The sequence below is a fragment of the Phymastichus coffea genome, unplaced genomic scaffold (genome assembly GCF_024137745.1).
Source record: "Phymastichus coffea isolate CEN01 unplaced genomic scaffold, Cenicafe_Pcof_1.1 PCOF00002, whole genome shotgun sequence".
Lineage (NCBI taxonomy): Eukaryota > Metazoa > Arthropoda > Insecta > Hymenoptera > Eulophidae > Phymastichus > Phymastichus coffea.
The window spans coordinates 5,646,291-5,661,799 of record NW_026706813.1 but is presented as its reverse complement, the minus strand read 5'-3'; the positions used below and the strand labels follow the sequence as shown (position 1 = coordinate 5,661,799).

General features: G+C 34.1%; 1 protein-coding gene across 2 annotated transcripts in view; it reads left to right on the top strand.

Moving 5' to 3' along the window:
• Positions 1-15,509, top strand: part of LOC131663142 (probable serine/threonine-protein kinase DDB_G0283337) — a 270,050-nt gene that overhangs the window by 61,859 nt on the left and 192,682 nt on the right. For both annotated transcript variants that reach the window (XM_058933298.1, XM_058933307.1), the window contains exon 2: positions 3,301-5,123. In XM_058933298.1, the coding sequence (XP_058789281.1) occupies positions 3,301-5,123 (1,823 nt within the window). The remainder of the gene's footprint in view (positions 1-3,300; positions 5,124-15,509) is intronic.

The following is a 15,509-nucleotide window of genomic DNA, read 5'->3' as shown; positions in this document are numbered from 1 at the left end:
TATTTTCTTCAGTTCGTTCACTCGGTAATCAAGAAGGAATCACATCTGCACTTATACGACGTTCACAGGAAATAGGCCGCCAAGCGCGGCGTTTTGTCGCTTTTGTCTTTCCATATCTTTTTCGCGTTCTCGCATATTAGTGTCAGGTGTAGTCATTAGGTTATTAGCGCTGCTCAATCTATGTTTTTATCTCACGTAATTTTACTACTGGTTGTTATGACAACGCATAGTTATCCTATCAGTCGGCTTGCCCTAATCCGTCTAATTGGTCAGTCGTAAAGCGCGAGATTGTCATCTTTGCCTCATCTATGTGCTCTAATTTCTAGCCGTCTTATTTATACTCATGCTTTGCCTTTTCCACTTACGCTCTCTAACTAGTCGTCTCACTCACACTCACCTGCTCCCTTTCCCACTCACCCTTCCTAGTAGATTAAATCGGAAAATTCAAATTCTTTTTAAATATTAGCTGTTGTGTCGATTAACCGATAAACCGGTTTTACCATGTTTCACATAAAATAAACGAGAAGTCGCGTGCACGTAAGTTCGGGCGGATGAATACTTTGAGTATGCGGAGTGGCGAATTTGGGGCACGTGATTTTCCTGTAATGGCTCACATAATGGTCTGACATAGTACATTTAAATGGTTGAAGATGATCACAAGAAATACCACTAATTAAATTAATTCTTCTTGAAGTTACGAGTTCAATGTGTACAATATGGATTTTTTTTCAAAAATATTTATAAATGCATTGATGTTAAAAATATCGATGCCATTAGCAATAGCTCGGTCTTCTGTTCGTTTTACTATAACTCCAATGTCATCAATAGCACATTATCCGTGACCCAATCAGAAAAAAGTATGTGTAATTGTTTTATTTGATGGAAACTTTTTTTGGTAGATATAATGCAAGATAAAAATTATTTTTATTTCTACATTGCATTGTTGGCGAGTCACTAACAATATATAAATTCGTAATTTCCATATATTTAGAAAAAATGGACTGAAGATGTACAATGATTGCGGCAGAATCATGCTATAGCGAAAAAGGAATTGTGCAAAAAGATTTACAGAAATTTTTTGAGAACAAAACACCAGTTGTAGAGTTATTTGCTCACAGGAAGCTCTGAAATGTCCTGATTGTGGTTCCCGCCTATACTTATATAAATAATTTTACGCAAAATCTATATGCAGTATCATATTCGCATCAGTCATTTTCTGTTTTAATTTTCGAAAAATGTCCTGCTGATGATAAATTTGGGCAATGCTACGATGCTATGAGACATTAAATCACAAAATATTGTCTAAAAAATTTCCATGCTATCTGTAATTTTTTCATTATTTTTATCTATATAGTGAATTGTACAATGATTGGTTTATGAGTTTTACTGCTGATTCTTTTAATTTTTCCCATAATATTTTTGTAACTTTTTTTCCGCGGAAAACGGTAAATATTTTACAGTTTTATTTTTATACTGCTTATAACTTGTTAATAAACATATAACGCTGTTCGCTTTACAGCACACTTGTTCAATCAAATGTAACACAGTGTGTTCTGATATTATATTATTATAATAAAATACAGTAATAAACAACTTCGTATTTTCATGTATAAGACAAAGAAACGTTCGGTATCACAGCCAAAAAAGGAGGTAGCTTACAGAAATAAGCTAAACTTATTGTATGTGTGCTTTCTTTCAAAGATTTTTCATGTAAATATATTAAAAAAATTACACAAATATCTTTTCTGCATTTTAACTTTATGTCTCGTAATAGTTGCCTTTTTATCTGGTACTATATAACTAATATGATTTCTAATAACAAATTCTAAACTTCAGTTTTAAGCGATGAACTTTTATTTTTTGTTTAGAAATAGAATAAATAGAATTTTATTTTATAAATTTACGCAGTATTTTCATTGGTAAAATATATTTGCATTGATTGAACATTCTATTTTGATGTAAAATTTCTCCTTAAAAGTACTTGTAAAAAATTCTTATGTGTTTAACTTTCGTTTGAACTATTACTAACTAACTATTAACTTTTAAATTTAATTATATAAATAAACTAAACTTAAATTTTAACTATTAACTATTCAATTACTAACAGTCCCCTAAACATTATGCTATGCATTATATCTAATGTAATGATAATTAAGATAATTTAGAAGTTTTAATTTTTTCCCTTTGAATTCATTTTTTTTATTTTGTAATAAAACTCCATCCACAATTTTTGTCTGTGGAAGAGCAGCATCTTTAGTGCCAAGATAATTATTTGGACATCTTACAATGTAATCTATGAATAAGATTAATATCATGAAACGTTTAATTATTTTTGTGAATGTACTGCGCGAACAACATCAGGAATAGAAATTTTAGAACTCGACGCTGGGAAGTCGACGGAATTACGATTTCGGCTTTTCTCTTATTTTATGTGGTCTAAAGCAATACTCGACTTTATATATAGAAAAATTGCATATTTACACTGATTATGTAACTGAGAATGATATTTCCACTTATTTTGACAATGACTCATAGCCTGAAAATCAGCATGTACATGTGACGTACGAGTTTTATCTACTTAACTACGGTAGTATGGTATGATGGTACATTCAAAAATAGAAACACTTGCACTGAATCCCGCAATGGTCATTTGTCTGCATAACGTGTCGCGCGCTGTTGCAGCTTAATAGCTACTTCATGCCTACCCTCCTGCGACTCACTGCCGCGATTCTTAATTATTGACACAATGTTTTAAGTTCTACTCAATATAATGTAGTTTTGTTACTTAATCACTTATTACATTACTTATATGTTGATATTAGTTATTTTTGTAAATATAGTTTTAACTGAAAACTCTACTGATATTTTCTTACGTAATTGTAAGTATGATTCTGACTGTTTTTTTCATATATATTAAACTTTCAGATTATAAATATATTTTTTTTATATCCTATTAGTAAATTAGTTTCTCAAAGGCTGATAACGTAGATCAGTGTGACGTTGACAGAAATTTATATTGTATTTATTAATTTAAGAGTTTATCTTCTGTATTGTTAATTTGTTGTTATAAGCATGGATAACATAAACTATGTTAAGATAAATCATAGGCTCAGATATTTCACTTTGAGTTTTATAACCATCTATTGTGAATAAGCAATTTGAAATTTGAGAAAATTGATTCATTAAATCTTTCATGACATATGGATTTAGATAGTTTTGTGTTTGTTACTTTATAACACGTGTCGCTTTTTACATGTCTTTATAACTGTATAAATAAAATTTATTTTTTATAAATTTCAGGTCTAAAATTGAAACATGTACCAACAGACATATGGAGTATCCGTGAACAATTGTGCCTAGCATCGAGTGTTTTAAAATCTGGTGACCAAAATTGGATTAGCGTGTCTCGATCTTTGAAAGCTGTTGGAAATAAAGATTTAAATAGATCATCCGATTGGTTTTCGCAAAAATCTTGTGCTCAACAATATACTTGCTTGTTAGAAACTGTTGATATTCCCAAAAGAAAAAAGAGAGAAGGTGGAGAAACTACTAGCGAATCTATTGTAAGGCGTTTAACTCAAGATCGAATTGCTGAAATATCTAAGATACTTTCTACCCAACGTGACGAATATCAACAATTAAAGAATGAAATATGTTTATTAAAAAATGGAACTATTTCTCTCGAAAAATTACAGAAAATGTGTTACGCCATTGAACAAGAACAAAAAGAACTTGCCCATAATTTTAAACCTCAATTGAATATATCGACAAAACAGATTAACAATTATCACGTACCTATTTTACAGCAAACATCAATTCAGAAAGATGACAATAAAGTGAGTGAATTTTCAATAGTAGATGAAGAAGTATCAAAATTTCGTAATGACAATGATAATCGAAAGAACAATGTAGAGCAATCGTCTCTCTTAACAAGTTTGTTGAATTCATCAAATCAAATGACTCAACTACAATTGCAAACTCAATCACAAAATACTCCTACCATAGCAAGCCTTTTATTCACTAGTCCAAAAGTATCTCTATCAGATAACTTGCAGAATATATCATCTCAGTTGAATCAATCAGTTTGTGATTCTATTTCTAATAACATGCCAATCATTGCTCCAACATTATCTAAGTTATTGGAACAATCCACAAATGAGCAAATAAGTAGAACGCAAGATATTCGTCCTTCTTCCATTGAGTCAAAAAATTTGAGAAATGCCACACATGTGCAAAATAAACGAACACGATTGACTAAATTAGGACAAGAAAATAATATACAAACAGTACAAAAATCTGAAAGTATTTTGAGTCAAGAAACAATACATATTGAAACAGATAAAACTACACCTGTTTCTATTGATAACATTGTACAAGAAACTTCAACAATGAATAAAGATGAAATTAATGAAATTATTGGTGATATAGAAGAAATTATTAAAGAAGAAATAACGAGCGGTCCACAACGTTTCAGCTCAACATTAAATAAAATAGCACCGATAGTAAGTTCAAATATATTACCTCCCTTAAAATCCATAGAACGCACAGAACCTAGAAATGTTGACGACTCAGCATCTCTGTCTAATTCTCCAACAAGTGAAATAGCTATTGAAGAGATAGATTCTAGCAGTTCTAATATTGCAAAAATAATAGGAACAGCTGTAGAAACAATTGAATATAAATTCGGTGCTTTTAATCCATGTAGTATTAAAGAGCAAAGATCAACGTTCTTAGATGATACTGATAACGACGATAAAGAATTAAGTGTTAACTATGTAGTATCACAGAAAACCCCAAATATTTATCAAAATTATAAAGGTAATAAATCCGATAATTTAGAATCTATAATAAAATTAGAATCTGACGATTCAAAAATATTACAAACGAATACGATTCTTAATAATGTAATAACGAACAAGAATGAAATCGTAACTGAAAAATATTCTCCAGATAATTTGCTTATAAATCAAGAGAAAAATTATGGTTTTGATTCTGGTATAATCAGTAATAAAGAATTCAATAACGAAATTGATAACATATTAGAAGAAAATGTTCCCATACAGCAAACAGATAAATTAGGGAAGACTGTAATAAGTAAAAGACTTTGCTCAGATATTGTAGAGGTAAAGTATTTTAATTAATTGAATTATCCAAACCTTTATCTCATTATGTATTTATTGTTTATGATTTCTCATTTGAGTCAATACCATTTTTTTGTATTCTTAAAGAATTACAAATTCCTAGTATATTGCAGCATTTAAAACAAATTTAGTTTTTGAATTGAAATAATAATAACAATAATAACGATAATAATTACACTTTCAAAAGAATGATAGATGAAAATTTATTTATTCAATCGCCTACCGTTTGAATCGTCTTAGAGATTGCGACTGGGGAGAGAGAGAGGAAAAATAAGCAGTAGTCAGTTTCCCGGTCTCGACTGCCGCCAGCGGCGCAGTTAGCCGAGGTGTGTAGCTTTGTTTAGTTGAGTTGGGCGTCAGCTACCGTGCTCTCGCGTTAGGAGAAGAGGTAGCGCTGCAACGTCGGCTGTCGGGTCCTGGTCGCTATGGTTGTCGGGTGGTTTCCCTGCTGTCTCCTTCCTCGTCGAAGTCGTCGTCGTACGCCGATCTCACGCGGGCTATCACCTGTGAGAGATGAAAGGGGGAGCACGAAATCCTATACGTAAGTCGTTCGGATAGGGGGGAGGAAATACCGAATGAAAGAGAAAGGGACAACGGGTGGTTTTTAGCCACCCACGGGTGCGGCTCGTCCGGCTAATCAGGTGTCGTTCGGGGCACTAGGCTCTCGCCTCGGGAACGGGTACATCGAGGGGCATCACAGGGGCGCCTCGTTAACGGATCAGTAGCCAGGAGAGAGGCTCCCTCCAGTTCCTCGTCGACTGATGGCGTGGTTCACGCGACAACGGTTATTGGGCTGGGCGGCAATCAAGTCGTTCGCATGCGCGTTCGTTAATCTTGGGACCGATCGCGATAGCTACGGGGGATGAGGTTATCAAGAGGGTAAAGTCATTAATAAAGAATAATTAATAAAGACTCGAGTTTATTAGACTAACTTATCCCTTGGGTCAGCCCAGTGGTCAGCTACTCGCGATGGTCTGCCTGATCTAAATTAATAAGGGCACGAATGGCGTACCGTGACGCAACGTCGACTTGGGCGGACGATGGCTGGTGCGAACGGTCTTGATGGGTTGCGAACGCGCGGTTATGCAATACTCAAACTATCTACTTCGCGCACTAGCTCAGGAATTTATTTAAGTAAACACGTGCGCGCGGGATCGGTCGGTCGCACGAAGGTCAGGCTATTCAATCGACATTACTAACATCTCGAAGCAATAATCCTATAGTGAAAAACAAGAGCTAATAATGCGCACATAGAACTCATCGGTCGAACGAAGGTCAGACACGACTCGCGGAACATCCGATCGGCTTCACACAAAGGAATTCGTCAACGTGGGTATGCGACTTGTCGCCCGCGCGAAGGTCGTTCGGCAATCAACGGGTAATTACAAAGGGAATCCACGACAACTAGCGTGCACGGGTGAATCGGCCGGTCACGTAAAGGTCAAGCTTTATCTAATCGGACGGCAACTTATGCGGGAAATCGTTCCAATAAATCGGCAATAATTACGCGGACGCGGACAATTACTTTACTCACAAAACGGAAAAAGGCTCGTTTTTAATCGGCAACTCGTTAAAGTTAGGCGGAGGTTTTACGGGACATAGACGCGCGCGCGTGAAAAACTCGTCTTCGATATTAAACGGCAACGGCGCAACAACGAACTTTGCCCGAGAGATCGGTGACGAAAATGTGCGCAAGTAAATCGGTCTGGCGCGCGAAGGTCACACGGCACTTCCGAAAACACGGACGTTTAAGCGGTCGCGCGAAGGTCATGCGGCACTCCCGATAACACGGACGTTCAACAAACGCGCGATTAAATAAAGGGATGAGCGTACTTACTTGGGCGCCTTTTCGATATGAACGCGACTGCGGCTACCGCCGCTAAAGCCGCTGTAGCTGCCGCTACCGTGGTTGCTGTCGCTCCTGCCGTTGCTGCTGTTGCTACTGCTGCTACCACTGATCTGCTTCTGTTGCTTGCTGCTGCTGCTTCTCGCTTGCTTGCTGCTGCTTCTCATTTGCTTGCTGCTGCTTCTCGCTTGCTGCGCTGCCTCTGTTGCTTGCTTGCTGCTGCTTACTAGTGCTGCTCACACTGTTACTGCTACTCACTCGCGGGTTTAGGCCTGGTTCGCTCCAGAGTCTAGCGGGACGTCTGGCCGGCACCAGGGCTGAACGAGTACTGGTGCGGCGTTTTTGGCGACGCGCCGCTTCTCCTTGCTTACCTCTCCTTAACGGTTATGTGATTGGTCTGCTTGTTGCTAAGCTGGGTGTTAGCGCCGTCTATATCGGTATTCCTTGCATAATTTCGTCATTGGTCGAGTTTTGGCGCCTAATTTCCCTACTGGTTGCGAAGATAGCGTCGGTTTTACTCCATTTGTCTAGCTACTCCTAAGCTGATAACGATTGGCTAGTCCGTTAGCGTCGCTTGCCTATCCTTGTCTGTCTACTTCTCGTTGGTCTTACCGGTTCCCCTCACTCGCGTCCGATCGGTCTCGTATCGGTTGTCTCGCTCGCTCTTACGCGCTCGGTTGCCCCTACTTCGGTCTAACCAGGTCTGCCTTAGTTAACGGGGGCTTGCGATCAGCTGATTACAGCTGGAATCTTTAAGGGCTTCCAGCTTCCTGGGGGAGTGTCGGACCGGGTCGTGAGTGTGCGAGGGGTTGTACGCGGGCGTAATGGTCGTGCGCATCGGTCGGGAAGACTTCGGGGGACCATAGGTCGCGAGATCTGGACATGCGTGGGCGGGTATATGCGGCAATAGCCGTTTGGCCGCACGTTTCTAGCAGGAGCTGGACTAGCATAAGGTAGCATAGATTTTTCTGTGATGACGCGTCATCACAAGATATATAATCCATTGACATCATGAGCTCTTATGAGCCTTCAATAAACTATTTTAAAAAGTCAATGTCATCTTTACGTAAAATTAGTGTGTAATCGTATTACCTATTTAGCTGGGAAATATACTTATTTCAGTCGTGCTCTTCCCGGCCTTCACATTTCCAATTACACAGCCCCATAAAATAAAAAGTCAAGACCAGCAAGTCAGATCAGTATACCCCTATGTAATTTTAGGGACTGAATCCGATTTGAATATCCTTAACCTTTTAAGGACGGGAATTTTTACGTTAAAATTTGACTTTTTTTGCACAATATTTGTGCATAAAATGAAAGAATATGTCACGTGGAGTGCCTGACAAAATTGGTGGTCGATATATCGACCAGTCCCGTCCTTAAAAGGTTAAAAAATGTATTACGGCTCAAAAAACATCCATTTACAAGAGATGAACATAGTATTAAACACTTGATAAAGTTATTTGACCAAAATTTTAACAAAGGGTAGTCTAAATTAAAATCGAAGACTAGCATTCATGCAATAGATCTGAAATTTATCCTACTTAAAAGTTCAAGCCATCCCTATAGTCTAGAGGCCACAGGGGGTTTCGTGGTCGATCGGGGTTCCCCGGAAAACCAAAGCTGACTAGATGTATTTTAACCTTCTGAATTTAAATCTGCAAGGATTTTTGCGATAAGAGGTGACCTTCAAATGTCATTAACAAATTAAATATTTAAACAATCATAACTATTCTCCTAAACAAATTCTCATTTCAAAGAGCATATCGATTGATCGTATATTTAATGACAAATCCGTCGATTTTTTCAGATTTGAAAAATATTGATAAGGACCGGAGATATCGTAATTAATCTAAAAAAAGTCGTGATAAAAAAAAATTTTATTGTTTACGTATACATTTTTTTCTGAATAAGCTAGGAATCCCAGTAAAGTTTTAAAAGTTTTCTCGTTTCATCGATAATGCAATAATTTGTGAAAATTAAAAAAATATTGATTAGGACTGGAGTTATCGTTAATTAAGTAACAAAAACGGGTGAATTTTCAAAAAGTATTTGTGCAAACCGCATCACCTTTTTTCCCTAGGAAGTGACAGATGTAACAAATATGTCAAATGATTACCTATTGAATGACAAATAGCTACGGTTTTTTTCAAAATGTAACAATATTAAGTAGAATCAAAGATACAGCGAAAAAACTGATCTTGGCGAATACTTTGCATTTATTTTAGCCATAGAAACAAAAAAACATATATAACGGAACTCCGTATGACGCTAAAAAAGTGCAGTTTACAGTTTGTTATTCTAGGTAAAATGTTGCAAAATACGAATTATTGTTTACAAAAGAAGCTGCATTGAAGGAAGCTTGTGCGTGCCTACGGCGAATAATGATCGGCGGCTGGTGCGCTCCTTGCGCTCATGCGTTATTATATTATTATTCAATCTTTTCTCTGTATCTTTGGTTCTACTTGATATTTTTATATTTTGAAAAGAACTACCTATTTGTTATTCAGTAGGAAATCGTTTGATGTATTTGCTGTACCTGTCACCTCCTAGGGAAAAAGGTGATGCGGTTTAAGCAAATACTTTTTGAAAATTCACCCGTTTTTTTGTTAGTTCATTAACGATAATTCCGGTCCTTATCAATATTTTTTAAATTTGAAAAAAATCGACGGATTTGTCATTGAATATAGATCAATCTATATGCTCTTTAAAACGAGAATTCGTTTAGGAGAATAGTTATATTCTTGTTTAAATATTTAATTTCTTAATAACATTTGAAGATCACCACTTATGGCAAAACACCTTGCAGATTTAGATTTAGGAGGTCAAAATACATCTAGGAAGCCTTGGTTTTCCGTGGGACCCCGATCGACCACGAAACCCCCTGTGGCCTCTAGACTACTATAAGGTCGAGAATACCGCTATGTTTGTAAAAAATTATAAACTGCGAAAAAATAAAATTTTCAAAAGAATCACACATAAATTAATATCAAGCAGTACGTTCATGAATTAGACGTGTAATGAACTCTTCTTATGGGTTAAAACTACCCTAAACTTTTATTTATTAAAAAAAATCACTGTAACTGCTAAGACTTCTACGAACGGAGAGAATGTTACATATTAGTTTGGTATAATTCAATTACTTTTCTTGTATATCTTTTGCATTTATTTTCAAACGATTTTCTCATTGGTTTGCCGCTTATAGTTGTAATTAGTATCTTTTTTTAAAGACCAACAATAATCTACCATCATACATGTTTATTTTTTACATAACATAAAAGTATAACTTGATAGCTCTAAAATGATATTTACAATTAACAATAGTACTCGTACTTGTGATTTTTCAGGAATTTCACATTAAAAGATTTCGGGTTGAAAAATTTAAATTCAAGAATAATTATTTTAGCTAACTAAAACTACGAATATATTTATCTCGAAGAGATTTATTTGGATTAATGAAAGTTGGTCTTTAGCATGTATTTACATAGAGTTTAATCAAACAAAATTTAATTCAATTAATAATAACATTTTCTGGTTAAGCTCAAATTTGGCACTAGGAAATTACGATAAAATCTGTACATCCGAAACTTTGATACCGATAGTCATGAATATATTATAATGATCGGGTGGATGATTTGAAAAAATTCTTATTTTGTTATAAAAATGTGGAAACCGTGTGATCACGTTTGAGTGACAGGCTAATGATTGGATCAAAATTTGTAGATATCGTTTTCTTTTACGGAAAATTTATAGTATGGTTTTCGGTTGTATGAGGCTGTGGAGTTTTCACTTCAAGGTTCTATCTAACTTACGAAGTGCGTTCTATATTATCCGTTAAATTTTTACCATTTTGTATTCTTGAAAAATGTCCTAGCGAACAATATCAAGGCGCAGAATTGCTGATGTAAAAGATTTAGTTGAGGTTGATGAAGTTGACATCGACTCTCTAGTTAATTCTTGATCTATCAATATAGTATTTATTCCTAGAAACTACGAAAGCTCGAATAGAGATTCTAATTGAAATCTGAATGAAAATATATCATCTCAACCAATTCCTACTGATTTTTATAAACATGTTAAAAGCACGTATACCAGTACTCAAAAATTATTAGAACCTAATCATGTTTTTTGATTGGCAAAAAAAGGCTCTGAATCATGACACCACTGTGAATAATGACTGTTATTTCAACATTGATCTGATTTCTTCTTTGTTCTATAAGAATTATTTAGAGTTGTGTAAAATATATTTTTCTAATTCTATAAAAAATTATATTGTCGAAGCTACATCAGAAAACAATTTCGATTTGAGTTTAATTGAGTTAGAAAAATTTATTACAATAATAATGATAACTATTTTAATATATATTCTAATATATAAATTTTAATATATAATTATTCATATAATATATAATATATAATTATTAATATAATATATATTATTATATATTCTAATATATAATAAATTTTAATATAATACTATTCTAATAGTAGAAAAAATTTTCTAGACTATTGGTCTACCAAAAGAATCTTACAGTGTCGCGCTATATTGAAACTTATGCCAAGAAACAAATTTGTTGAAATCAAGAAGAAAATTAAATTTGATAAACTCGTTGATGAACATACAAAATGATAAATTTTAGAAGGTTAGACAAGTATATGATTATTTTTGAGAAAAATGCAATGTAGTTCGGATTTTTTTATTATAATTTATCTGTAAATGAGATAATGGTAAAGTGTTTTGGAAGGTTTGGTAAAAAGCAATGCATTAGAAATAAACTAGTTATGATTGGAATAAAGCTATGGGCACTTTATTAATCAGATGGATACATTTTTTATCTCGACATTTATAGAGGGTAATCAGGAGTTGATGAACAGAACCCCTTAGTTGCCATTTCTTTAGGATCTAATAAGGTAGTTATCAAATTGCTTTCGCATTTCTTAGAAGTGACTAAAAATGAAAATCTAAGTAAATATCATCTATTCTTTGACAATTTTTTCATCAATCCGGATCTTATAGTTCACCTCCAAAAACTAGGCAGTTATAGGGACCATTAAATCTAATCAAGTTAAGGAGAAAGTTGAAATGTTCAAAAAAGCCGAGAGGAGAACAAGTATCGCCTTACATGATGGAAATTCAAAATTAAATTATATTACCGTGATGGAATCTAAGCCAGTATTAATGCTTTCAACGAAATATGGTGATGAACTGAAAGTTGGAATGAAGAGAGGGCATAAGTCCACTAAGTAGTCGATTCTCTTTCCTTAAGTATTCTCTATGTACAATAAAAATATAAGTGAAGTCGATTTGCATGATCAACATTGCATTACACTAATGCCTTCAATTAGAAGCAAAAAATGGCCATGGTATCTGTTTTTACGACTCCTTCACAAGCCCTGTGTAAAAAACGCCAAGATAAACACGCAAAAGAAACTAAAAGAAATATTCTTAATGTTAAAAATGCAGTATAACAGTTTTACACTAACAATTTGATGTCTGACCAGAAAACGTTCTATACATTTTTCTCATATTTTTTCCCGTAGAATCGATTGTCGCAATAGTTTTTAAAAATATTAACTGTTTGAATAATTTGTTTAAATAATTTTTTAAAAATAATTGCAAATGGCAAAAGAAAAAGTAGGGGCATCTTTTTTTCACTTATGCTGTGAATTGTATAGTTAGTTTAGTGCTGTCTTATGGTGTTTTGGCATAGGCCTTAATTGGTTAATATACCAAACTATACGTAAAACCAAACACCTGCTTAATAAAGCACACGGAGGTACAGGTACTGCGATTATAATCAAAATGAAATTAAACCACTACAGCCACATTTACACTAGTGAAATCTATTTTCAAGCAACCAGTGAAGATAGCAACGATACAGACGGACCGATAACAATATCAGCTGTTTACTGTCCTCCAAACAAAACAAAACAAAACAAAACAAAATTACAAAAGAAAACTGAACTGACTTTTTCAACACACTTCGAAATCGCTTTATAGTAGGAAACGATTATAATGCGAAACATCCGTGGTGGAGATCAAGATCATTAACTCCGACATACAGAGGCAGAGTACTCTATGAAATACTACAAAATAATAACTACATTCCGATAACCATTGGAGAACCAATATACTGGCCTACAGATACAAACAAGCTTCCGGAATTGATTTACTTTGCTATAAACGTATAAACTTTGTACGTATAAACTTGTAAACGGTATAAACAAAAATTATTTTGAAGTGTCATCGTGTTTAGATTTATCATTAGATCATTCACCTAATTACTCTACACCACCAAGTATTTACCTAATAAAGTAAACAATAACGTTTACATAGAAGAACGCATAACGTGCTAAATTGAAAAATTGCATAAAAAATCCCCTGTAAAATTGGTTTAACTCCTACCATTTTTTTGTCAACAAATGAAATTTCTTTGCTTTTCGTTAAAATAACATTTCCCGATCCCCCTCCATCCATAATTTTTAACCAATCTAATTCGCTGACTCCCACCATACTTTTTGTAGCCAATTAGATTCGACTAGTGTTGAATAAAATGTGATCAATTTGCTAGATTTGATCAGTTGTTCGCTTGTATCAGTGTGAACTGTAATGAAATATTATTTACGCATCGTTATAATTCCACATCATTGTTTTAAGGATACTACTTTAATATTTTTGCATGCATATCGCTTTACGGAGGCTGGTGATGCACCGTTGAAGATGTCGAAAAGTGGTTTTAATTAGATTCGTTGGCTTTGCAGAATGCTGAGATACTTGCTCAAACGTCAAACTTAATAGTAGCTAGCAAACAGAAATTGCAAACAGCTTTGTATACAATTAGAAGTTTTTTGCATCTATTCATTGTTTATGAAATAAAACTTGTACGCAGTCCATTACTACGCTATTTAATGCTGTTAAATTGTATGAAGAAAGTGGGGCCTCGCAATCATCATCATAATCATCATCATCATCATCGGTATAGGAACTTCTGAGTATGGTAGGTACTGGTGTGGAACCATCCAATGATTTACATAAAACGATAAATGTAGTCGAAGATGTAACAGTTCGTTGAAGTGACATTAACAGTGCTTTTCAAGATAGAATCAAAAGTGGTGAAATTACCAATCTGAAGCATTTAGATTTTACTATGTTTTTGAGACATGCCAAACGACTTTTTCATGCTCAAACCGATGAAGCCTTGAAATGACATAATTCTATAAAAGTGAATATTGTATTAGATGCTGAGTATGCAGTTACAAAGAATGATGAGGAAACACTCGATGTAAAGTATTTTAATACTAAGATAATGTCGATATACATAACTTTCGGTGCCCTTGAATGAAATCAAATGAAAGTGTCTTGCACCTTGAATCTGCATTTAGATTCGCAAAATATAATGCTTCTAGATTATTTAAAACGAAAAACGAAAATCATGTACACAGAGCTTTTTAAGTAAAATGTTTTTTTTAATTTTATTATTTTTCTTTTATTTTCATTTATAATAATATTACATTCGAATACATTCATCGTATACGAAATTAATTTTGTAATAAATAATTATAGCAAGAAAGTGAACAAATAAAATAATGTACGTATGATTTAACAATAGAATGATATACTCGTACTATAGTCTAAGCTTGTGTAACTTTTTTAAGTCTTCTATTTACGTTTTATAATTGTCTTCAAGGTATTAAGGTATTCTTAATTTTTTGATCTACGCAAAAGTTCAATGTTTTCTAATAGTTTTTTACATGAATTACCTTTGAAGACAGGACTTCTGTACGTAATTTCACGATGAACATAACAAGCAACCCAAGACAAAGCATTTGTTTTGCATTCTTTCATCATATGGATAAAAAGTGTATTAACTACACCAAGCATTAGATGAAGCTCTGGTGGTGGAATTATCTGTAAAAGTGGTTCATCCATTTCATCAGTTTTGATGAGCGGTGGATTAATACAGTTGAAGAATATCTTAGCCTTATTTTTGACAGCCCCTGAAGTACACCAGTTGTTATAGTTTTCCAATATATTTGCAGGGAACCCAAATAGTACAAAGATGAAATTCAGTTTTGTGAACATAGCACCAAGTACATAGATAAGCATTGCTATGAGACATTATTCCAATTAAAATGTTAGCGAGCTTTTAATTAGGCGCAAGCGAAGCACCAGTGAAAGAGCTAATGTTTAATAAATTGAAAAGCTGTGTCACATTTTTAAAATGTTCTTGAACTTAGTTTTCTTTTTTAACAACCGAATCCTGAAATCTTTTAACAGGAATTCCTTTTTCATACTTTGATCGTTTCCTTGTATTTCTTTCAGTTGATTTTGATATTGCACTGATAGGCAAATTTTCAAGAACTCATCACCTTCGTCGTTATCATATTTAAAATGAACTTCTTCTGCCTGTCTCTGTTCTTTAACGCAGTTGATAAAATCAACTATATTGGTACAATAGACAACCATGGCTGGAAAATTAATAGCTTCTATCTTTTGTATATTTACAAACGGTAGTTCTTTA